This window comes from Gopherus flavomarginatus, chromosome 6 (assembly GCF_025201925.1).
Source record: "Gopherus flavomarginatus isolate rGopFla2 chromosome 6, rGopFla2.mat.asm, whole genome shotgun sequence".
Taxonomy (NCBI): Eukaryota; Metazoa; Chordata; order Testudines; family Testudinidae; genus Gopherus; species Gopherus flavomarginatus.
In genome coordinates this window covers 37,166,050-37,190,352 of record NC_066622.1, presented here as the reverse complement: position 1 = coordinate 37,190,352, position 24,303 = coordinate 37,166,050, and the positions used below count along the sequence as shown (strand labels likewise).

Genomic DNA, 24,303 nt, shown 5'->3' with positions numbered 1-24,303 from the left:
GGGGACAACTGTACAACATTTATGAATAGTTTATGTATGAATGTGTTCTGCTCCACGGGGAAGGGTTGCCACAGCTCCTACAGGAACTAAAAACAATGGAGGTTATTAAGGCAAGTTACTGAGACTAAACAACTCTAGAGAGGTACTGCCCCCTGTAGTGATTTGCATATACTGGTTCAAAGTGAATTTTCTAGAGGCTAGGAGACAAAGAAAGGGCATATGGTATACCAGGATGAGTTTGAATTGACACAGGGCCAGCCCTCTTTGGATTCAGCAAAAGAACGGACGCTTCTGTCAAGGGGTGGCCCTAACCGTTGAGGAATGGTTTGAAGAACTTCAGCCTGCTAAGGGCTTGCAAGACTGATGGGTGACTTTGGTAAGCTGACAGCATATGTACAGGAACTTATACTGTTTTTATGTTTTTTTTTTTCTGGAATGCTTTTACACTAAGAATAATTGTGTTTTGCTTGCTTAGAAAGAGCTGTATGGTTACTTGGCCGTACACTGTTTATAGCCCTCAAGAGAGAAAGCAAAGCACAGTGGGTGGCCATTAGGCAGTCTGGTTTGCTGGGAATATCACAGCACATGGCAGAGGGCCGTGCAGCCTTAAAAGCCCAAATCAGAAGACTGTCGAGGGTCCCTGCCCAGAGACAAGTGATGGCTGGAGACTTGAGACCTGATTGGGCACACCTGGAGGGGACCATCGAGGGGGGAATACAAGTGCAGTTACCCTGAAGTGCCAGTAGACCTTTGTTTTTACTTTTGAAATATGAAAAATGATCTTCAAAACATCCTCTGTACACTCAGTTTGTATGTAATAAAAGGTATGTACCAGGTATTCTAGCATGAGACTGCTCTTTTTTAGCCCCTGGCTTCTGTCATACGACACGGGACAGGTTACAACAGGTTTTGTTCAATTTGTGTGTGGCCTTTTCCCCTCATTTTTCAACCAAACAAAAACTGGGAGAAAAAATTGGTTTTCATTCTCTAATGGGGTGAGAGTGCAGGTGGGTGGGCAGTTACAAGGGAGAGAAAAGGGAAGACCAAAACCACATTTTTATGGTTTTTCATCTAAAATTCAAAAAACAAAAACAAAAACAAAAACAAAAACAAAACAAAAAAAACCAACCAAAGAAAATCTTCTGCCACCTTTTAATTTTCAGTCCATTTTTTGTTAAAAAAAAATGTACAAGAAAAAGTTTTGGCTGGTTTTAGTTAATACAAAAGGGTTTGCTGTATATGGACTCCAGCAATTCTCTTACACAATTGATCTATTTGTTGGGCCCTCCTCCCTAACTGCTCTTAATGGAATACAAACCAAAACACAAATCAAAGCATTGAGCCTAAATGTAGGTAAAACTCGTCCATACTACTGACTTGTAAAACATGCAGAACCAATGCATCCAAAATCACAGCTCATTTTCAGAGCTCAAAAAATAGCAAACACACAGACACAAACCTGGATGGCGGCCCTGGAGTAGTAAATGCACATCAAGCTGCTGCCTTTATGCTAGATTTTGTCTTTGGTAATGCTTAGTAGCTTTTGAACTAGAGTCGGGATTTATTCACAAGACATGTACAACCACAGATGCTTGACCCTCTTAAAACTTGGAATTTGTATCTGGTTTGATGGAGGTGAAGAAACCCTCAACCATTCGTGAAGCCTCCATAAAAGGAATTCAGTCCTTCCAAAAGCACATCCATACTTTTCAGTTTCTCCCTTAAGTTCAGGCAAATACACTACTGTGAAGGAACTTTGACCTAGGTGCGCTTAATAAACAAGCAAATGAGAGCAAGAACCATGACCTCGGTTTAAAGGCCATCTATATTACACAGAGCAATGATCCACATTCTGAAGCTCAGGAACACTTTTCACAAGAGGGAATCAATCCAGCTTTAATGCCAGTAAGTCTTCTTGGAGTCTACTGATGGGATCAGTAGTGATTCCAGTTTGAAAAATCTCTATAGTACTCATACAACCAAGCACTAGTCTGTAATTGAAACTTACACAAAGAAATCTACTACAGTACTAAAACCCTGTTCCAGGAAAGATTAATCCTTTAATACAAGAAATCAGACATGTCTCAGTCTGAGTTTGGAAATCAAAATACTTTTTAAATAGCTAAGATGGCAAACAGTAGGCTGACTGGACACTAATTCTGGCAGGCAGCAAAGTTTTGCTTCAACAGCTTCACTTCTTTTCGTCCGTTGTATTCAGCTTCCTACTGCTGCAGCATTGCAGCTATTTAAAAGAAATTGCTGAGCTTATTTTAAACCTTCTGGGAAAGAAGGAAAAAAACAACCTTAAAATGCTACAAAAATCAGAGCCAAAGGAACACTCTGTCAGAGTTCTTTCCACAACAAGGCAAGGGAAAAAAGGAATAAAAAAAGGAAGAAGAGTAGAGAGATCAACTGCAGTGTCTGATCTACGCCTTCCTAATACCGAGGAACTATTTAATGAACAGAAAGAGGAACGAATGTAAAACATGTTTCTGCTGGTAATAAAGGGAGATATCCTCCCCTGATCAGGAAAAACCAACTTACAGGCAATGTAACTCAGCAAGCTGAAACCTGCTATTTTCTTCAGCGTAAGCCATTGGCTGTGTGTGCTTAGAGGGGTCAGGGGAGTGGGGTTAACCTCTTGCAGAACGGGTATGGGATGTGACTCTTCTAGCCCACAGAGCTGATGAGAAACACAAGGAAATGTTGCGGATCATGGGACACTTGCAGAAGGCAGGTGCTTTTTTGCTTCCATGCTCACCACTCCCTAAATCTTCTCCCCAATACGTGAAAGGGAAGACAGTGTAAAATGATGCAAACAGAGTGAGCATTACCTCACGGTGAACAATCCCTGTGCCTTTGGAGGGGGAGAGAATGATGTCATGGAGAACAGTGATCCCACCACACACCCTCCTGCCTTGCCAAGATACAAGCTCATAGTTTGAATGCCCAAACAGCAGAGGGGCTTTCACAGGATCATCACAGAAAACATCTCTTCAGAAAACTGGATAGAGAATTTAACCAAATGGTTCCAGCACCATTTTCCATGAGATCACAAAGCAGCTTCTTTGTTACCCACCAGGTGGCAAAGTGCTGGGTAAATTATGTACCGCACATAATGTCTGGTACTGTGCAATGTTCTGGCTTGTCTGAAAATTATCACCTGAAAAAGACAGGATCATAAAACCTTTTATCCCTTTTCCCCCTGCAGCCACCCAGTTCCATGGAAACAGGAACAGCAGTCTGCAGCCGAGCTGCTAGAGCAGTGGGAAATTTCTGATGCAGCTACAGACTGAGCCCCATAAGTGCTGTTTGGCAAATAGAAAGTAGTGACTTTAGGAGCCAAATCCTGCTCACCCATACGCAGAGGAGTTGTCCTACTGATTTCAGTGTGCGCTGAGTGGGATTTTGCCTTAGGAACCAGACAGCTTCTAAAATCTGTATTATTCTAACAGAAAAAAACAAGTGTGTGGTGGGGGAGGGAAACAAACAAAGCGCTGAAAAAAAACATGCTGTGGTTGTTTTGTGGCTGTTTAAGACTCTCTCTCTCGTGGCTGCTGGGAGGGTTTTCTCCTCCCCAAACTCTATCTGACCCCTTTTCCTAGCTGGTTATTTTGGCTTGCTTGTTCAGTATTTCACTCCATGGCCACCTCCCACCCTCATCTGCCCTTGTCTCAATCTTGCATTTTTCAGGCAACACAGCAAGCAGGTGACCCTGTGCAGTCGGCGCTTTGTTCACTCTGCCCAGTGCTTGGCAGAACAAAAGAAGCTTCGTGAGACTTTAGACTTCCCAAGAGATCTATGGGCTCCTTAAGTGTGGCTTGCACAGGTGGAGTATCACTTCCCTAATGGTTCTCCCATAGCTGTCAGCTGTGATTCAAATCAGGTGACAAGGTGTCCTTGAAAATCAGTAACAGTTCCTGTTTTACAGGTCTGTTCCACTGTCCCTGCTGCACACGATCTCTCTCTCTCTGCCTCACTCCCTGCCCCCTCAAGAAAAGAACAAAAGTGTTTTGTCCCTGCTCTTGCAAACCCCTGCAGACTTAACCACCTGAAGCAGCTGATTATCACATGACCAGTTGAAACTGGTGCCAAGCTCACTAAGCAAATATGCTTCTCAAGGACTTCCCCCACCAGGCCTGTCTCATGTGAATACTCTGCCCTATGCAGCTCCTCTCCCCCGACCCCAAAAAACCTGCATGACTCCTCCAGCCAGGCCTCCCATACAGAGAGTCAAATCTACAGGATGGTGGGGAAGGAGAACGAAGGATGCCAGGCTGTGGAGGAGGGAGTGAGACTGGGCACCCCTTTTTTCTTTCTCCTGGCTCCAGCTTCCAAAACCCTTCTGTGCATATCTCCCTAACCCCCATCCAAACTGGAGGCCTCTGCATAGATGCACAGGCAGCTGTTCCCAGTTTTCCACTTTGAAAATCTGGTCACGGGGCATTTGAGGGGAAAACAGACTGGCTGACAACTCTTGGCCTGCACAATCATCTCAGATACTCACTTGGTTTGAACTGTGGGCAGCCAACCAAATGCCTCCTTTTATAATGGTCATTTTCTAGTAAAAGAATATCCAAAATGCCCATCCAGGCTTTGTGAAAGCAGAATATTTGCCTATTCCTAGCATGAAGCATTTAGAGGGAAACATGTGCTTGGAATATTTAAGAGCAAAAGGATCTGACTGGCTGACGATGAGGTAATCGTTCATTTAGACTTCCATAAGACATTCATACATCTTTTATGCTGGGGACACTGCAGCTTTTCAAAGGCTAGATTTAATTTTCAACATTTGGTAAAGTTTATACTCCCTTTTAAAGTCAATAAAGGGAATCCCCACATGCATACCTGAAATAAGCATTTAAATACACTATTGACTGAATCTCACATGGTTACACATTTCAGATGTTCTTTGGGCAGAACACTATGTACTCTGAAGGACCCATTTTGCTGGGGGAGAGGAGTCCTCGGGAGAAAAATCCCAGCATTTGTAAAACAAAAAGGCAGATCAAAAACATAGGACTCTTCCTTAGGTGTTCTAATCTATGGCCAAGTGTTTTTAGAACTAATGAGAGTCATATTATGAACATTTTCTTCTTCTTACATACTCCTCTGCATGTTAGGGGACTAACTACACCGAGTGCTTTGATTTTAATTTGTCTTGGAACGGTCCGTTGTTGAGTAATCTGCTATCCAGATGTTCCAGCAACAATAGTAACATCCCTGTTATACTGCATATAGTCAATGTAGGTTGACAAACTTCTCTGATATGAAATCCTAGGCAAGTCTTCCCTCCCTCCCCCCCGTTTTCTTGTTCTATAGAATCAAATATATTCTTCACAGAAGAAACACAATTTAACAAGCTACGAGGGTCAAATGACGTCCACAAAAGAAAAAATGGGCAAAATTCAAAGAACCCTGTCTGATCAGACTCCCTCTTCAGAAATAAACTTATAGAAAGCCTAATACCAGCAAATATGTCTCCACTAAGTTTTTATTTTAAAATTCCAATGGAGTCATTTCTACAAAATTCCCCTTTTAGATTTTGCAGCCCAGACATTACAACATTGAACTGATGCATGAGAATGGAGGAGAACTGGACTATAAACAAATGGGAAATCATTTTCAACCTCCAAACCAAATTGAAATTTAAAAAATAAACTAATCAGTAAAAAGAGTGAAAAGTTGGAGTACTAAAAGTTCTTTTAGCTTTATTAAGATAAAGGATTATTTGTAACATACACATGGGTGAGGTAATTGGATACAGCATTTTTAAAATATCTTTTTAAAACCTGACAGTCTTTAAAGATTTCCAATCCATCCTTTACTCAAAGAACTGTGGGAAGAAGTTGCAGGAGTATAAAATCAGTGTTTTATGAACTCAGTAAAGCATCTAGGGGTCCAAATTGCCTCCAATCTAGAAAAAAATGATGTAAATTATGTGCCTCTGTTGAATAGGCTTAAAGACTGATAAAAAAGGACAAGCTAATAACACTATGAATTGGTTGATACGTCCCTTCTTCACAAAATTACATTCTTATTTCAAAGACTTGTAAAAGAAATCCCCATGAAGAGTTAAAGTCCTCAATTTTATATTATATTTGGGGCAATAAGATCCTTAGATTTACAACATCCTTTTACAGACCAGTGGTGATCACCCCAAATTTAAGGAGACAGTATTGGGCAGCATAATTACAGGCCTTTACATGCAATGAAGGTAGCAACAGAGGCAGGAGAAAGAAGCTTTAAGGTGGTAGTGAAAGAGAATTTTCTTACCAGAACACCCAAGTCTTTTTCGAAAAGACTCCCACTCTACAGTCCCCCTTGTCCTATTTTTTACCTCATGTATGAAGTGAGAGCCAGCTCTGGACCCTCCAATCTAACAAAAAATTAGATCAAGTCCAAGCTTCTCTCCAGGAGAAACGGAGCTCTTTTTACAAAAGGAAGGAAAAGTGGGCTTGAAAAGAATGCAGCAGCCAATTAAAGGGAAGAAAATGAAGAACCCAGAAACGATGCAAAAGACTTTCAGTATAGATACGGTACCTATATAGGATTATATTTAATCAAAACATTGTATGTCAAACCTCCAAAAATGACAGACTTCAAGATCATTTAGAGACTGAAAAAGTGATAGACAGCAGCTCCCATTGAGCACTGGTTCCTTATTTGGCATAGGACAGCTCACTCGTCCATATGCAACAAGCCTTGTGGATGGGTGGTGAGAGGAAGCAACAGATGTCGAATCCTGACTTTAGTAAGGCTTTTGATAATGCCTCACATGACCCTCTCACAAACAAACTAGGGAAATACAGCCTAGACCAATTTACCATAAGATGGGTGTACAACTGGCTGGAAAACCACACTCAAGAGTAGTTATCAATGGCTCACAATTGAGCTGGAAAGGCATATTGAGTAGGGTCTCACAGAGATGTGTCCTGCATCCAGTTCTATTCAATATCTTCATCAGTGATTTAGAGAATGGCATAGAGAGTACATTTATAAAGTTTGTGAACGATACCAAGCTGGGAGGGGTTGCAAGTGCTTTGGAAGACAGGACTGAAATTCAAAACGATCTTGACAAATTAAGAAATGGTCTGAACAGGGGCGGCTCTAGCTTTTTTGCTGCGCCAAGCACGGCAGTCAGGCAGCCTTCAGCGATGTTATGTGTGGGAGGTCCGCAAGTCCCGCGGATTCGGCGTACCCGCCACCGAATTGCTGCCAAATCCACAGGACCAGGGACCTCCCGCAGGCAGGTCGTCAAAGGCGGTCTGACTGCCGCCCTCACAGGGATCGGCAGGGCAGCCCCCGCGGCTTGCTCCCCTAGGCATGCGCTTAGAGAACTGGTGCGTGAAGCTGCCGCTGGGTCAGAATTAAATAAGATGAAATTCAGTGAGGACAAATGCAACGTACTACACTTAGGAAAGAATAATCAATTGCACAAATACAAAGTGGGAAATGACTGCCTAGGAAGGAGTGCTACAGAAAAGGATCTGGCGGCGTTAGTGGATCACAAACGAAATATGAGTCAACAATGTAATACTAGTGCAAAAAGAGCAAACATCGTTCTGGGATGTATTAGCACAAGTGTTGTAAATAAGTAATTCTTCAACTCTACTTAGCACTGATAAGGCCTCAACTGGAGTATGGTGTCCAGTTCTGGGCACCACACTTTGGGAAAGATGAGGACTTGTTGGAGAAAGGCCAGAGAACAACAAAAATGATTACAGGTCTAGAAAACATGACCTACGAGGAAAGATTGAAGAAACTGGGCTTTAGTCTAGAGAAGAGAAGACTGAGGAGGGATACAACAACAGTCTTCAAGTATATAAAAAAAGTTATAAAGAGGAAGGTGAAACAATTCTCCATAGCCACTGAGGACAGGACAAGAAGTAATGGGCTTAAAATTGCAGCAAGGAAGGTTTAGGTTAGACTAGGGGCAGGCAACCTATGGCACGGGTGCCAAAGGCGGCACGCGAGCTGATTTTCAGTGGCACTCACATTGCCCAGGTCCTGGCCACTGGCCTGGCGGGCTCTGCATTTTAAATTTAATTTTAAATGAAGCTTCTTAAACATTTTAAAAACCTTATTTCCTTTACATACAACAATAGTTTAGTTATATATTATAGACTTAGAGAAAAAAGAGACTTTCTAAAACATTAAAATGTATTACTGGCAAGCGAAACCTTAAATTAGAGTGAATAAATGAAGACTTGGCACACCACTTCTGAAAGGTTGCCGACCCCTGGGTTAAACATAAGGAAAAAATTCCTAACTGTAATGGTAGTTACGCTGGAACAAAATATCTAGGAAGGTTATGGAATCTCTGTCATTGGAGAATTTTAAGAACAGATTAGACAAACACCTTTCAGGGTTGGGCTAGATAATACTAAGTCCTGCCTCAGTGCAGAGGACTGGACTAGATGACCTATCAAGGTCCCTGACAGTTGTATGTTTCTATGCATATCAGCTAAAAGAAAATAATTATATAAAATTACTCTTCCAGTGGATAAGGACACCCTCATGTTTAAAAAAAGATGTACTAAACAATTGTGGGAAAGCACGTGAAATGTAAAAGTACCTTTCCCCATATTTGGCGGGAATGTCCAAGAGCACAGGGAATCTGAGGAAAGATTTCATAATAAAAATCTACCCAAAATGAAATTACCAGTGGATCCACAGGTAGGGCTTCTGGGCTCCCAGATTTAATATACATATTGTCATTGCATAATACAAATGTTCTTCTCACACCTTCTGGCAGCATCAAGAAATGCTCTGGGAGAATTTTGGAAGGGCGGGGACCCTGATGATAATTTGAAACTCAGAAGGCTATTGAGTATTTTTAAAATGGAAAAGCTGATGATCTCATACAGGGACAGCAGTTTTCCAGATGTATAATTTCTAGAAATGAAAAGATGATGATAAATGAAAAAAAAATCAAAGGGATCTGAGAAATTTAGGAATTTTTTCTTAGTGTAAAATGCTTTAAGCCTTTAGCCTCTATTCTAAAAATATATGGCACTAATAGAAATGACATCCCTGCAAGACAAACGCGCAACACTGGCCTTTAAAACATGACAAAATCCCAAAGTGAGGCTAGGATACAACACAAGGCAGAACAGAAAGCTGGAAATGATGTATAAACAATATTCTATAACCTCAATTCAATATTGAGGTCAGTGATTTACAGTAACAAACAGCAACAAGATTATGTGGAATGCAGGGAGGTGTCCTGAGCCTCCCACTGGAAGATGGTGGACAGGGCCTACTCTGCCTCCACAGTCAGGTCCATGTCTTCCGCCTCCTGGCCCTGCAGAGGCGCCTTTATGGTTTAAGTAGCCTGGGGTGGAGTGCACTAGCACATGCCTACCTCTGCCACCTTTAATATGACTGGCAGCTCTTCTATTTTCACCTAGAGAGATCTCCCAAACACCTATCCAAGCTACTGGTCTTTTACCAGGACTTCCTCAGGATATGGAAGCTAGTCTCAGCAACCAGGTCCCTGGCAGCCACTGAGGCAGAAGAACCTCCTTGCAGAGCTCTGCTACTCAACCCTGATCTAGGTGTGCAGTTGGCAATTCCTCTAGCACTTTCTCAGAAGGATGTGCACCAGAGGCTGGTCGTAGCTGGTACCCCAGGATTGGAGAATGCCTGCACAACTGGGGGGACCCCATGGTGCTTGACCAGCGCATGGGGCTTTCCATCCCTCGCGCCCCCACCCCATGTGCTCCAGGAGGCCCTAATGCTCGCCTCTTGCATTTTCCTTGAGTGGGTCCTGCGGGAGGGTGCTCCCCGCCCGCCTCTCACCTCTAGCCCTCAGGACCTTATCAGGCCCCTGTCCCACAAGCCTCCCTGTCCATCTGCTATGTTCCTCCACCTCTGAACTGTGCCCAGAAATAGCTGTATGTGCTCATGCTCCACACCCTTCATTTCCTCATCCACATGTCTTGCCCCAACATCAAGTGGTGGAACCTCCTGCCACCCAAGGAGGGTGAAGAACCCCGATGGGCTAGTTCCTCTCTGGTCCCACGGCTGTTGGGGACATTAGTTCGTGGCTCCTTCATGCCCGTGCTCATGGCGCCATGAAGGATCCTCCCCTACTTTACACTACCACAGACATGGCCACTTATAACACATTTTAAAATCATCCCACCTATTATCTGTGGGTCCTTAGAAACATTTGTCACCTACCATATCAACCGTATACACTTACATATGGTACTGCATAATCACTGTACTATACTGTACTTCGTCAATTAGTATTGATGGGGCAGTACTGGTGGATATAGGACCTGAATATCCCAAGGTCTTCAAGTCCAGCTGACTCATAAATCAGGCATTTCCAGAATGCAGTCAAAACAAACAAGGACATAAACCCATGATTTTAGTTTAATTTTTTTTATTTTTTTGGAAGAAACACTCCAAAGGCTTCCTACAGTCTCGTTTCTCAATGAGCCCAACCACAAAGTTTGAATCCATCAAAAGAAGGCTTTTCCAGTTAGCGTTTTCCTCCTACCTACAAAGAAGGAATGGCCTCTAATGTTGTTTAGATCTGGCTATTCAAACCACCTCCCTCTCAGACAGTGTGGGGGAATTGCTTAATTAAACACAGCTGGCCCCACCATACTTCCCTACCAGCTCCTACAGTTAGGGCATGCAGCTGTGATCTTTCCTCTACTCAGGGAGTGAATGGTATTAACACTTTTCCTGCCAACCCATGCACAGGGTCTGTTCACTCTGTTACAACTAAAAATCTGTATGCACAGAAGCTGCTTTTTAGGTAGAAATTCTGTCTACTCTGGGGATAACAGAAGCTCAGATGTAGCAGATGCCACGAAACATCGTTAAAAATGTATGTATTTTTAGCAACATTAAACAACTGCTCCTAGTCTGATGCCAAATTATAGCCTAAAACAAGTATTATGGTCAAGAGATGAACTCCTGGAAATAAATGTTTTGTTGTATTCATGCCTGTGCTCTCTATTGTCCTATTCCCTGATGATCTCTGACCTGCTAACATTTTGCAGAAGACAGCCAACAAGTGGGCAATTTGGAGCAGCAACCATTCTAGGCTTATCTACTCCACCCTAGCTTGCCATGCAAAATTGGCAAAAGGTCTTTAGAAAGAAAACTGTGCTATGGCTTTTGAAAATCATTACTTAGCTGTATAAGCAAGTAAAATCATGCATATACTTCCAACAGATCTAGGTGGAATTCCACAGGATGTAACTTCTATTGTGGCAATGGAGAGTGATTTTTCATTACTGTATTTTAAAGCTTTGCTGTTTCATAACTAAAAAACAAATCACATTCAGTTAGGTAGCACAGCACTCCTCCTCTTAAGGGAGAGTTCAGCCCCTTTGTTAGCAATTTTTTTTCTCCAAAAGTGTATCTCCTTCCATTTAAAATACAGAAAGAATGGAATTGTTACCTGTTTCATATAATTTTCTATTTCTGAGAACCGTGGCAATGACAAAATGAAATGAAAGTAGCTCTAAACACCATCTCTGCACACTCCTCTGTAAGATGCAGACTTTTGGGAACCTTGACTTCTCCAGTTAAGTGGCCTTGAAGCAACTTATGGGCAGTGGAATTTTGAAACCTCTCCAGAGATACTTGGATGAACAGAGTAGCTTATTGCTAGAGAAAGATCTACAGTGATGATGCAACTTATTTTTCAAATTACCTTTGGACATAAGATACCATGACATACCTGTGCACGAAGAGCAATAAACACACGATATTATTTGAGGGTAACTCAAAAGTTAATTAAACTGACACTGTACAGTGCATCAAAGCAATCAAATGCAATAACTAAAAGTGGGGGGAAGGGTTCTTTACAGTGAAGGGAATTTCACTTGTAAACCACAGAGTGTTACCTAGAGGTGCCCTAAAGCAATTTCTATCATATCAATTGCCCCAAAGCAATTCTAGTCCCACAGGTTCCCTCTTTTGTAGTTTCCAGTTAAAACTTTTAAGAATGAAGTTCAGTATCCTTAAAGTTGTCTTCCCACCACCTGTTCACAAGTGTTAAAGCCTCATGTTCTATCAGGTGATGTTCTTGAAAGTGAGATTGCATGCAGGAGCAACAAGGGGTTTACATGGAATGTCACAATGCCATGATGGCATCCTTTCATCTGCAAGAGACAGTGGCAATTGCAGCCTATGATGTAGATGGTTTGCAGTGTCTCATGTGACTGAACAGGCCAATATGAGATTTGCATGTTGTTTGGCAGTTATTGAAAATTGGCTGGGAGCTGCCTGCTTCCTGTGGGCTCTTTTCTCTTCAAGCTGTAGGAGCCAGCTTCTGTCACAGACTTTGATACCCTGATGGAGACGATTACGCCACTTGCCATAATCACATGCCAAGATTTCTCATTGGTCAGGATCAATTCCAAATTCCTTCATATCGCGCTTGCGTGTCTTTTTATAGCGAAGCTTGGACGTCCTGTTGTTCTTGTTCCCTCTGATAGCTCCCTGTATAGCATGTCCTTGGGTATAAGTCTGTCTTCCAGCCTACTCAGACGGCCCAGCCAGTGCAGTTGTCTTTGCTTGAGCAGGGCCATCACAGCTGGCAAATTTGCCCTTTGAAGAACCTCTGGGTTAGTGACTTTATCTTGCCATTTGGTGTTGAGCATGAGGCGTAAACAAGTGTAGGTGGAAACTGTTTAACCTTTTCTGCTGATGAGCACAAGTTGTCCGTCTTTCCCCACCATACATGAGAGTGTTGAGGACGCAAGCTTGGTACACTAGCATTTTGTTCTTGATGGTAAGCTTTGAGTTGTTCCATGCTCTTTTAGTTAGTCTGCTAGAGGTGGTGGAAGCTTTTCCAATGAGAACATTTAGTTCTTCATCTAGTGAGAGGTTGGTGGTCACTGTAGAACTTAAATAGCTGAACTTTTGGACTACTTCTAGCTGGTTGGCATTTAAGGTAACTGAAGGATCTTGTGGAACCCCCGGTCTTAATACAACCATTTTCTTGATGCTGATGGTGAGAGCAAATGCCTGACAGGCACTTGAAAGGTAGTCCATGAGTTCTTGTAATAGATCTTCATTGTGGGTTATGAGGGCAGCAGCATCAGTGAATAGAAGTTCCCTGTTTAGCACCTTTTTGACTCTGGTCTTTGACTTAAGTCGGGACAGGTTGAAGAGTTTCCCCATCTGATCTTGTGTGGACATACGCTCCATCTTTCATGTCCCTAAACCCACAGTTCAAGAGTGCTGAGAAGATTCCAAAGAGCGTAGAGGCAAGAACACATCCTTCCTTCACTCCAGTTTTCATCTCAAAGCTATCCAATGTGGACCTGTCAAACAGGATAGTAGCTCTCATGTTGTTGTGGAATGAGCACATAAAACTTAACAGGCTTGATGGACATCCTGTCTTTTCCAGTATTGCAAATAGATCTGCTCTGCTGACTGTGTTGAATGCTTTGGTTAGGTCAGGGGACGGCAACCTTTCAGAAGTGGTGTGCCAAGTCTTCATTTATTTACTCAGATTTAAGGTTTCGCGTGCCAGTAATACATTTTAATGCTTTTAGACAGTCTCTTTCTATAAGTCTATAATATATAGCTAAACTATTGTTGTATGTAAAGTAAATAAGGTTTTTAAAATGTTTAAGAAGCTTCATTTAAAATTAAATTTAACATGCAGAGCCCCCCAGACCAGTGGCCAGGACCCGGGCAGTGCGAGTGCCACTGAAAATCAGCTCGAGTGCCGCCTTTGGCACGCGTGCCATAGGTTGCCTACCCCGAGTTAGGTCCACAAAGGCAATGTACAATGGTCAGTTTTGCTCTCTGCACTTTTCTTGGAGTTGATGCAGAGATAATCATGTCTATAATTGATCTTCCAGCCCTCAATCTGCTTTTCCTGCTATGCTTAGTAGCAAGAAACCCCTATAGTCATTTCAATCACCCTTTTCACTTTTTATACAAAGTGATGATGTTTGCGTCACACATTTCTTGTGGTATCTCACCCTCTTTCCAGCATTTAAGTAGCTGCTGATGAAGATATGGTAATAGGCTGTCTTTCCTGCACTTGCGGATTTCCTCTGGGATGCCATCTTTTCCAGGAGCCTTGACACTTGATAGCAAATCAATGGCCTTGCTTAACTCTTCTACAATGGGCTCCACATCTAGCTCTGCCATGATCTGTAGAGTTAGTGTTTGGTCCAGTGATTTGCTGGTGATGTTTCTTTCTTGTCCGTATAGCTCTTAATAGTCTTCAACTGAATGATTTTACCGCTGTGCAATTTGAGAGGGGCAACCTTGTTGACAGTGGGACCTAGAGCTTTCTTCAGGTCGTCATACACGACTTTAAGGTTTCCTGTGTCTGAGGCTGTCTGTATCTCTTCGCAGAGCTTGATCTAGTAATGATTTGCACAGCACTTGCTTGCTCGTTGTATCTCGGTTTTTGCATGTCAAAGTCTCACTTTGGTGCTCTCTGTTGACTTTTTGTGTTCCACATAGGCTGTGTTCTTAATGTTGATGAGAGGTAATAGTTCCGCTTCATTTTCTTCAAACCAGTCTTTTTTTTTTTGATGGTCTCTCTTTCCCCCAAACGTAACTAGAGCTGTTTTATAGATTGTTGTTGTTAAATCTTCCCAAAATTCCTGCGCCTGCTCTGGTAATGACTTCCCATACATGCTAAGTTCAAAAGCCTTCAAAAACCAGAGGCAATGCCAGGAATTTGTGGTGTTAATAGCATTGATTGTGACACTGACATCTCCTTGATTTATTAGCAAAGTGAAGATTACAGCCAAGAAACTACATAGAGCAAAACCTAGGAGCAAGCTCACACTCTGTGTTGGGGAATGTGCGAGTGTTATGCACCAAGGGTAGGTCTTTCCTCCTTATGATAACAAGGTCTAATTGGTGCCAATGGCCTGACTGTGGATGTCACCATGACACTTTGTGGTGATGTTTTTCTGTAAAATATGAATTGGTAATGCACATTTGGTGTTGGGGGTAGAATTCAAGAAGTAGTTGGCCATTCTCATTCATCTGGCCAAGAGTTGTTGTCTGCACCGACTCTTAACGTCACCAAGGAGGAAAAGTTGCTCAGTGGCTGGCATTCTTTAGACAACTTGATGCAAAGAGTCGTAAAATGTATCCTCCTCCTCGGGGCTAGATATGAGTGTTGCTGCATAGGCACTAATGATGTTCACAGAGCTGATGGGTTGTCTGAAGTTTAAGTGAGATGATACTCTCTGACTTCCCAACAGGTGTTTCAAGGACAGTGGTTTTCAAACTTTTTTTTCTGGTGATCCAGTTGAAGGAAATTGTTGAAGCCCATGACCCAATGGAGCTGGGGATGAGGAGTTTGGGCTGTGGGAAGGGCTGGGAATGAGGGGTTCAAGGTGTGAGGGGGCTCTGGGATGGGGCAGGGGTTTGGGATGCAGGAGGAGGTCAGAGCTCTAGGCTGGGGGTGCAGGCTCTGGGGCAGGGCTGGGGATGAAAGGTTTGGGGCGCAGGTTGGAGGTATGGGGTTACCTCGGGTGGGGGGCCAGCGGCAGTGTCAGAACAGGTAGGCACTAGCCTGCCTTTGCTGGGCAGCACCGCTGACGGGACTTTTAACGGCCTGGTTGGAGGTGCTGACCATAGCCAGCGTGACCCAGTGCCTTACATTCTGCAACTGCAGTTAAAAAAAAAAAAAAAAAAAGACACTGTTCTAGGAGCTTTACCTACTTGTTTCTCACAGCGAAACTGACACTTTGCTGATGATTTTCCTTGCCACTTTTACATTGCCAAAAGAAGGTGTAATTGGCCTCTGGGACAGAACCAACATCTGCATGTGTTACACAATGCCATGGGTCTTGAAGAAGAACTCTAGTGCCAAGCAAGATATATATGAAACTTGGCATTGTCTGTGCAAATATCCTATCCATAGAATCTGGATGACTCAGTGCAAGCTTGTAAGACTTGGCAGCCATGTGCCAACATAGAAGCTCATATGGGAAAATCATACACACAGTTAAAAAAACAAACAAAAGAAAAACCCATACACACCCAAAAGTTGCAACCTGTACTCCTATGCCACTGCACAATGCAAAATTTGTGCAGAATTAATGTTCTGCCCAGACTTTCATGTTTCCCTTGCAGAATTGGGGCTGCATTAGGGGCTGCTGGACTCTGCAGAACCCAGCTCTCCAGTTTGCAGTGAGCAGAGCACTCAGCCTAGTTCTGCATGTTCTGGCTGCCCAGCTTTATCCTCATTTTCCTGGAGACAGGAGAGGACCCAGGAGACCCAGCTCTGGTAAAGGATAAGAAAGGGCAGGGCCACCCCACACTGCATTCGCCGCTGGGACAGTAAAGAAGATAGGGGGAGTAAAGGCTCTGTGAGGGATGTCTGAACTCTGGGGGAAGTGGGGTGCAGGTGTCTGGTCTCTAGGGATGCCCCACAGCTGGGCTCCGTGGGGAATGGGGTGCAGGTGTCTGAACTCTGGGGGTGCCCCATACAGTCCCCTCCAGCACCTCCCAACTGAAATTGGCTTGTAGTAATGATATCTTTAACTCTACTCCTGGTGGGATCTTTTTTGTTGTTGTCTGTATTTTTGACATACTTGTTGACAGGTATTTTGAAATAAATTACAAAAATAATTGAAACGGGAAGGATTATATTGTGTTATTTTGACAAATAAAATATGCAGAATTTAAAATATTGTGCACATAATTTAATATTTTAGTGCAGAATTCGCCCAGGAGTAAACCCGAGTTGTTGTATAGTGCTGTGTTTCTAAGGACTTGCCATTGACAGGATACTTAAAAAAACCAAAACCAACACTATATTACCAACTCAACATTAAATTCAATAGCATTCTTTATCCTCTCAGTTGCCCAACCAACAATGCAGAAAGATCACTTAAATGTCTTTTGGAGAACACTCTCCTCTATTCTCTTCTGTACATGTTCTTTGGGATTTGTTTCATTTTTCCGCTCCCCATTGTCAGCTCCATACTGACAGGGCAGCATGTGACTGGGGAGCAGCTGACAATTCCAGATGTCATCATTCATTTGCGTGTGTTGCCTGGGTCCTTTTTTTCCTTCTCTTAAGTCTGTTTCCATAGCCCACCAAAAGAGCTGTATGTTAGGCCTGAAGATAAATGAAAAAAAACAACAAAAACCCCCAACCACAACTCAGGGCCTAGTGACTAGACAGAAATACACCACCACATCAGGCCTTTTAAACGTCATCCAAACTGGGTCATTGTTCTCTCCTTTTTCAAGGAACTTGAATCTTTGAAGATATTCTAAAAATAGAAATGTCTTTCTCCCCCAGTTCACTTTCTAGGCAGGAAAAGCCTGCAAAACCCTTCCCCTTATAAGAGGTCAATGAATTAAAGAGACACTTTAAATGCCTTTTGAAAAGAACCTCAAAAACACACACACACACACACACACACACACACACACACACACACACACTCTAAGGTTTTTACAGTCAGAGCTGGTGGATCCATATTTAGTATTGTACTAGAATATGAAGTGATACATGAAGGTGTTAGATTTACATGATTTGCAATGTTACAGCATATAATAGACAAACTGACTTGGATTTATTAATCCAAATAAAACAAATTACTGTTCCTATTCAGCCGCCAGCACTGCAAACTGACTTGTATGAAATTGCAGTGGAAGCTGAAGCACCCAGTAGCTCATTAGAAGCTACACAATTCTCACAAAAAAGGTCCTACTAGACTTTGAGGAGAATTCCTAACGCTTCTACAAATAGCACCATGGCTGCCAATGTTTTTAAAGGGATAATAAGAATGAATCTTCAGAAAGAATGAGGAGTACTTGTGGCACCTTAGAGGCTAAGAAATTTATTTGGGCATAAGCTTTTGTGGGCTAAAACCCACTTCATCAGATACATGCAGTGGAAAATACCGAAGGAAGATTATAGACACACACACACACGCAGAGAAAATGAAAAAATGGGGGTTGCCTTACCAACACTAACGAGACTAATAAATTGAGGTGGGCTATTATCAGCAGGAAAAAAAACATTTTTGTAGTGATAATCAGGATGGCCCATTTCAAACATTTGACAGGAAGATGTGAGTAACAGTATGGGAAAAATTAGCATGGGAAAAATAGTTTTTAAGTTTGCCACAAGCTCTTCTCATTTTTTTTGATGATACAGATTGACAAGGCTACCACTCTGAAACCTGTCAAGAATGAATTCTGGCACTTGTCCAGCACCCTTTATCTACACATAGAGAGGAGGTTTATAGATGTTAATTAAGCCCAGAAGAAGTTGTGACTAAGTAATGAAGTTATACCCATTGTACAGATGGGGAAACTGACACACAAAAGTGTCTTTCCAAGCAGCAAAGTCAAGAATACAGCCAAGAACAGAATCTAGAAATTCTACTACTCAGTCACCGCTCTAAGCATCAGATTACATTACTGTAATTAGATTTGACTGTTTAACTCCAGTAATTTGAAGACAAAGAATTTTTTAAAAGATGTATGTATTAAAAGCAACCAATACAGAGGGTACAGGTTAACAGTTACACATGGTCTCAAGTGAAGAAATTATCTGTTGAAGTCAATAGCAAAATTCCCAATTGACTTTAATAGTGACAGGATTTCACTCATTTTTTAAATGCATGGGTGACAAAATTTATAACATCCACATATGAATATGTGGGGAAAAAAAGTTGATTCTATCATATCTACAACGACCAAAAGCCAGACAGAGTGAAACAATCATTTTCTAGACGCTAATGGTTTATTCTGTCCAATAGTCTCTTCAATCATTAGTAAGGCAAAAATTTTGTCATGGACATTTTTAGTAAAAGTCACAGACAGGTGACGGCTTCCATGATTTTTTTTTTTTATTGCCTGTGACCCATCCGTGACTTTCACTAAAAATATTCATGATAAAATGGGGATCTGAGGGTCCTCACATTGCCTGCAGGGGGGCAGCTGCACAGGGGCTAGGAGCTCCAGGGGCCCCCACCATGGGTTGGATGTCAGAGCTCAAGGGTCCCCACTACCCTTGGCTTGGAGCTCTGGGGGCCACCAGGGGTACCCCACAGCTCCCTGCTTCTGTGGGCGGCAGGGACCTTGCAGCTCCTGAACACTGCAGCCTGAAGTCATGAGGTCACTGGAAGTCACAGATTCCGTGACTTCCACAATCTCCGTGAGTAAATATCATAGCCTTGAGTATTAGCCATGCCATATGCTATTTTTCTTCTCATACTGATTGCTAATTGTAAAGATGTCAACTTTATTCATAATGACCAGTAACACGCCACACAGAACAATCACGCATTGACAAGGGAACAGCTATATGATCTAACTGGCCCGTTTCCACACCTAACTGCTATGATTTCTATGTACATATACTGCTTTCTTTTTGCTTCTTACTTAAAACTCCTCCAATGGTGGGTCTGAGGGCTTATTTTTGGCTGAAAAGCCAGTATCACAGATCAGTCTTATTCATCTTCCGATTCTGAGTTACATATTCCTTCATTTGAGGGACTGAAATATTACCAAATAATGAGGGGAAAAACAGAACAGCATTGTACTTACTTATTAAAAAGATTCAGTCCAATCCTGTAATGGCGTTTTCTGATAACATCATTACTGAAGGCAGGCGAATCCCAGCTGTTCCGAGTTTCTTTATGGTACGTTTGTTTGCTTAAGGTTTGTTCCCTTAGGCTGTCTCTAGAAGAGGACTCAGAGCTGCAATTTATTGTATCGTTAGAATTGGAAGTGCTATTGATGCTGTCATTGTCACCATCAGAATAATCAGACTCTGATTTGCTTTGCCTGTTTGCAGTGCCATTAATTGCTAAGTGACTATCAATGGGCCTTGGCTTGTGCCTAGCCTCCTGTTCTTCTCGGGATATAATCTTGGTAGGAATACCATGTGGGATATGTTTCGGGCTTCCTTGTTGACTAGTGATTCCCCGGTCATACGCATTTTGTCTCTTTAATGAGCCTCTTTCTGAGCGATCACTTAAGTCCACTGAACTATCACTAGGTGGTTCTATAGTTAGCAATGGCAGATGATCCATTCTCATCCTTTGCTCCTGGCATTCCAGCGAAGGGGTGCTCCTGCAGCTTGTATCAGTGTCTATCTTATCATCCTTGTGGGTCATGGACCAGTACTCTTGAGAAGAGTTCCTTGATCGAAGCCTTAAGTCAGATTCTGTGCTAGACGGTCTGTCCACTGATTGGGAAAGGGGAAGAGGTGGAGATAGCTCTTCCTCATCAATATATAATGTAACATCACTGTACGATGCAGTCATCTCATCAAGTTTCCTGTGATCCACATTATGGATTGCTGGCTTAATTTGACTACAACTATCCCTCTCCATTTCACGACTTCTGACTTGATCAGGAGTCTGGACTTCATCCGAATGTAAACTACGGCAATTTAGTGCATCATCGATTGATTCTGCAAGAGATTTGACCTGCCTTGAAAAAGCATCCTCCAGTTCTGTTATAGCATCAGCAAAATCAGTGGATGCTGCTGGAGATTTCATTGTGGCTGAATCTCCGAGGTCACCACATTCAGATTGGACAAGGGCTCCTATTTTTGACCCATCATTTGTAAGAGAAACTTGCTTCCCTTCAAAGTAGGAGCTATGGACTTTCTCAGGTCCTTCAAAGGAAAACTGCATTCTCATATTGGACAGCACAATGCGTCTTGACATACGATTTTCAGACATAGAACTTCTAAGCCGCTCAAAATTTTTGTTCATCTGATACTGGCGAAAAGCTGTTTGTATAGTACGAGCAGCATGTCTAGTTATGAGACGGCCCCCATATTTCCGTTCTAGCATTTCCACCTAGAAAGGAAATAAATAAATATTTTATAATGCAAGAACTCACTAAAAGTTACTAGCTGACACCTGATGCTTAGATAGATCTCTATAAATACCACAGAAAATGATATATTTTAGTTATACATTTAAAGAACTTTCAAAAGACAATCAAATATTCAATGTGCAAAATAAAAACTCAAATCAACAGATCAGCTATATAATTTCATATAAAATTATTTGAGTGGTCCTTTAAAAAAATTGTTCATAATAATGCCATTTCCAATTTATATAAATAAAAAGAATGTATATTTTTCTGAGAAGCCATTCCAGGTGTCTGGTTGCAGCTGTATTGTGCTTAAAATACTTTCTTGCTCACCTTTTCTAGCCTGCAAATATTTCAAGCAATTTCAAGAAGCAATGAAACAGGAACGTATTTTAGTTAACCTGGCTTTTCAACAAGGCACTTACATTTTCTACCTCAATCTTCTCATCTGTAAAACTGAGATAATACTGACTTATCTACTTCACAGAGATGCTGCAAGGATGTTGGTAAAATGTTCTGAAGATCAGAAATGTTTATTATTATGACCTGGTATCATCATAACTGATCAATTCCTATCAAATCTATTTACTATTATATCCATTAACAGCTAAACACACAAATTAATATATATGATTTTGTGTGGGAGAATATTCAGTTAACTAATCTCAAAACACTATGAATAATTCATGATTTTTGTTGTCTTTAAAAACTACTAATGTAAATTTAAAAGGAACAGTAAACCTAAAGCTGACATTTCATAAAATATATTTCCCAAGAGTGAGCAAGGACTGTTTTTCCTTAAAACATCCTAAGGCTGTTATCCTTTAGCCACATCCAGAAGATGACACCAACACATCAAGTATACCAGGATCAACTTTCTTTTTGTTGGGCCCATCAATTGAAAAGTATTGGGTGGGGAGAGAGAAAAATCACACGATTGCTCACAAGCCCTGTGGCTACGTTTTCTGATATCTTTCTACTATTTATCTTGCTTTCTGATACACCTTTGCCTATATTTACTAACGTCTTAAATATTTTTCGTGACTGCAGTTAAAGCTTTCCAGAACAGTGATCCGCCATATGTTATTATTGTTCTGAAGGGTTACTATCTTTTAGTATAGGTCTGTGAGGCCAAATGCATGCTTCATAATGTAACATCTGCAGCCCTGATTCTCCATTAAGATGGCACAAAAGGGGCAGATGAAATTAGACCCTGTGGAGTATCTGCAGTGCAGGAGGCCTCTTCAGCCAGTCTAGAGCTCTATACAGATCCTCTGTGCAGCCACTGGTGTAGGTGCGTACCAGGGCTGGCAAAAAGGCCCATAAAGGGCCATTCAGTGCATAGTTGGAGAAACCCTTGTGGCTGCTCTAACGTGCACTGCAGACTGGACATGCCCCCAGCCAGACTCAGAATTTGGCATAAAGCCACACTAACCCCACGACCCTGGGCTGCACCTCCTAGGCGCAGCTCAGAATGTGGCCCTCCATGTCTCAATGTGTTGATGTTCCATGGCACCCAAAAGCTATGTCTGAATCTTTAAATAAATTGCAAACTAGTGTTCTTATTTTTGCCACTTACTACCAATACATGCTGCGAGCAGCTCACTTTCTCTTCTCTGTACAGCTTTGAATGCTTGTGTTTCACAGATCAACATACAGCTCAGTGAATCAATATCTATAAAATTGGTCGGTCAATGAAGCTTAGTATGTGCCAGAATCTGCCTTTGAACTTCATTCCTACAAATACCTTTATGACTTTAAAATGAGCTAACACATACTATTTAATTGATCTAGATCATTGTTAAATTGGAAAAACCTGTCTGTTCCACTACCAATAATACAATAATCTCTGGTGTATAAAGTTGTAACCCAGAAATATACTGTATAAATGCATATTCTTTTGAAGTGCACCTCTTCTATGGGGAGAGATAGCTTAGTGGTTTAAGCACTGGCCTGCTAAACCCCGGGTTGTGAGTTCAGTCCTTGAGGGGGCCATTTATGAATCTGGGGCAAAATCAGTACTTGGTCCTGCTAGTGAAGGCAAGGGCCTGGACTCAATGACCTTTCAGGGTCCCTTCCAGTTCTATGAGATAAGTATATCTCCATATATTTATATTTTTTAATATATTTTTGCAGTTTGCAGACTGTAATAAAAATGGCAAAGAGCTTAATTCTAGTCCCATCTAGAATATCTTACCTTTTAGATAATGTTTCTGTATTTTGTTTTTTTCAGCTGATCATGGCTGTTACAGCAACCATTAAAACAAACCAACATAGGACTTAGTGCATGGCTCACAGTAAACAAAATAGTGTATAGCAAGTATGATTTCTGTAGCAGAACCTACATGTGCTGGTGTATTGTTTATTACAAACCTTTCAATTAAAAAAACAAAAAAAACACATACTTACTTAAAGTTGTGAAACCAGTGGTTCAAAAAGGACACACTGGATAGAATGTGTAAGGTAACACATTCCAAATAAAGCTATTGTCAAGATACCTCAAATGTGATTTTAAAATGTTTCATACGTTTAGAAAAGAAGTAGAAAGGCCTTTTTAGAGAGACATCCTGAAGTCCTTACACAACTTCTACTCAGGTCTTAGGGCATGGCTACACTTGCGAGTTAGAGCACATTAAAGCAGCCCAGTGCGACCTAAATCACGAAACGTCCACACTGGCAAGGCACGTAGAGCGCTCTGACTCCACAGCTAGAGTGCTCCTGGTAATCCATCTTGGTCAGTGGAACAACATTTGATGCACCCCTGCTGGAGCACTGCGGCGCCAGTGTGGACGCCCTGGTCTGTTAATGCACTCTGATCAGCCTCCAGAAGTGTCCCTCAATGCCTGTTCTAGCCACTCTGGTCATCACTTTGACCTTTACTGCCCTGCCTTCAAGTGACCAACCATCAGACCCGCCCTTTAAATTCTCTGGGAATTTTAAAAATCCCCTTCCTGTTTGCTCAGCCAAGCATGGAGTGCCCTTAGCAAATCTTTGCAGATGACCATGCCTCCACGCGCCAGGCGATCCCCAGTATGGAGCAATGGCAAGGTGCTGGACCTCATCAGTATTTGGGGGAGGAAGCTTCTGAGCTGGATGCGATTAATGGCCCTGCAAACTTGCATCAACACAATTCCAACAGTTGACTTTACCATTCCAAACTGGTTAGCGACCAATCAGTAGCTATCTGGAGTTACCAGCTTCCAGACTGCAATAGCCACCTGCTTCTCCACCATCAGGGCAGCTCTCAATCTCATGTCTTTGCGCCACAGGGTGGGGGCGAGCTCATCACACAGTCCCAAGAAAGTGGCTTTTCCCATCCGAAAGTTCTGCAGCCACTGCTAATCATCCCAGACTTACATGACCTCACCACTTGTGCTTTTTTGCCCAAGCCCAAAAGTGGCGTTCCACAGTGGTGAGCATGTCTGTGAATGCCACAAGCAATATTGTGTTGTATGCGTTACTCAAGTCCATATCATCGTCGCAGTC

At 42.1% G+C, this 24,303-nt stretch overlaps 1 protein-coding gene across 3 annotated transcripts in view; it reads right to left on the bottom strand.

Moving 5' to 3' along the window:
- IQSEC1 (IQ motif and Sec7 domain ArfGEF 1) overlaps positions 1–24,303 on the bottom strand; it is a 737,615-nt gene that overhangs the window by 63,170 nt on the left and 650,142 nt on the right. For all 3 annotated transcript variants that reach the window (XM_050957734.1, XM_050957735.1, XM_050957733.1), the window contains exon 5: positions 19,534–20,798. In XM_050957734.1, coding sequence (XP_050813691.1) covers positions 19,534–20,798 — 1,265 coding nt within the window. The remainder of the gene's footprint in view (positions 1–19,533; positions 20,799–24,303) is intronic.